The sequence below is a fragment of the Seriola lalandi genome, unplaced genomic scaffold (genome assembly GCF_002814215.2).
Source record: "Seriola lalandi dorsalis isolate HSWRI2012SDOR001 ecotype SW California unplaced genomic scaffold, Sedor1 jcf7180002054315, whole genome shotgun sequence".
In the NCBI taxonomy this organism is placed as follows: Eukaryota; Metazoa; Chordata; class Actinopteri; order Carangiformes; family Carangidae; genus Seriola; species Seriola lalandi.
The window spans coordinates 6,314-7,454 of NW_019524868.1; the positions used below are offsets into that span (position 1 = coordinate 6,314).

The 1,141-nt window shown below is 45.9% G+C and overlaps 1 protein-coding gene across 1 annotated transcript in view; it reads right to left on the reverse strand.

Annotated features, from left to right (window-relative positions):
• Positions 1 to 6: 6 nt before the first annotated feature.
• The window catches only part of LOC111655372 (histone-arginine methyltransferase METTL23-like), a 2,874-nt gene continuing 1,739 nt past the window's right edge, over positions 7 to 1,141 (reverse strand). Inside the window, exons 3-5 of the mRNA XM_023406732.2 lie at positions 971 to 1,137; positions 490 to 574; positions 7 to 188 (exon numbers count right to left, since the gene is read on the reverse strand). Of these exons, the coding sequence (XP_023262500.2) occupies positions 17 to 188; positions 490 to 574; positions 971 to 1,137 (424 nt within the window). The 3' untranslated portion in view covers positions 7 to 16. The remainder of the gene's footprint in view (positions 189 to 489; positions 575 to 970; positions 1,138 to 1,141) is intronic.

A 1,141-nucleotide genomic window follows, 5' to 3' on the forward strand; every position in this document is an offset into this window, starting at 1 on the left:
GGAGACGTTCGGTCTGTTACAGTCCAACGTCTTCTGTCCTCAGCGTGACCATCATCATCTGGACGCTGTGGTTGCCTGGTAGAGTCGATGCAGCCAGCTCAGATCTATCAGCACCAAACTCCTCCAGCTGGATGTCCACACAGGTAAGACTCCACCTGTGGAGCAGCGCTTCAATGGACCAGTCAGCACTGCAGGAGGAGGAGGAGGAGGAAGAGGAGTGGGAGGAGGAGGAGGAGTGGGAGGAGGAGAAGGAGAGGGAGGAGGAGGAGGAGGAGGAAGAAGAGGAGGAGGAGGAGGAAGAGGAGGAGAGGGAGGAGGAGGAGGAAGAAGAGGAAGAGGAGGAGGGTTAAACCTCAGTGAAAACCACACTTATTCAGAATCCTCCTGTGTTTCCTTCAGCACCACAGAGATCCAGTGATGTCTCTGCTCTACATCCATGATTCACTGACAACCATCACCACCGTCACCATGGAAACAAAGGAGGTTTACCTTCTCTCTTGGTACGTGGTCCAGAACCGGGCTCTGGGGTTCTTTCTTAGAAGAAAAGCAACAGTCACCAGAACGTCTTCGAAATCTGAGACAGGTTTCAAATGTTCAGTTAGTTTGTGTTTTATATATATATATATATATATATATATATATATAATATATATGTCGTATGTAGTTTGTATTAAACTGTGACATATGTACATTTTACATGTGTATTCATTTTAATACTTGACATACAGTTTATTCAAATTTCATTTTTATATCTTTTATAATTTTATCTAACCCTAACTTTTACTGTTAACATTAATATTATTTCATGCCCATATTTAGTAATACTCATAGCGCCACCTAATGGCAATAGGAAATATAATTTACAATTTCATGTGCTCCTCCTATCAGGTGGAGCAGATCCTCCTCAAATCAGACAATCCTCCTCCCCCTGATGATGCTACGATGCAACAGGAAGTGGTTTTAAGTTTACCTTGAGGCTCGTAGAAAACGTCTGATCCCAGGATGACGTCCAGCTCAGGAAGCAGAACGAGATCCGGGGAGACCTCCCCCCAGGTGAGACCCAACACCCCCACATCGTGGAGGCCGTTAGCTGCACAGCTGCGCCTGCAGTTCTCCAGACACACAGGAGTCCTAGCGCTGT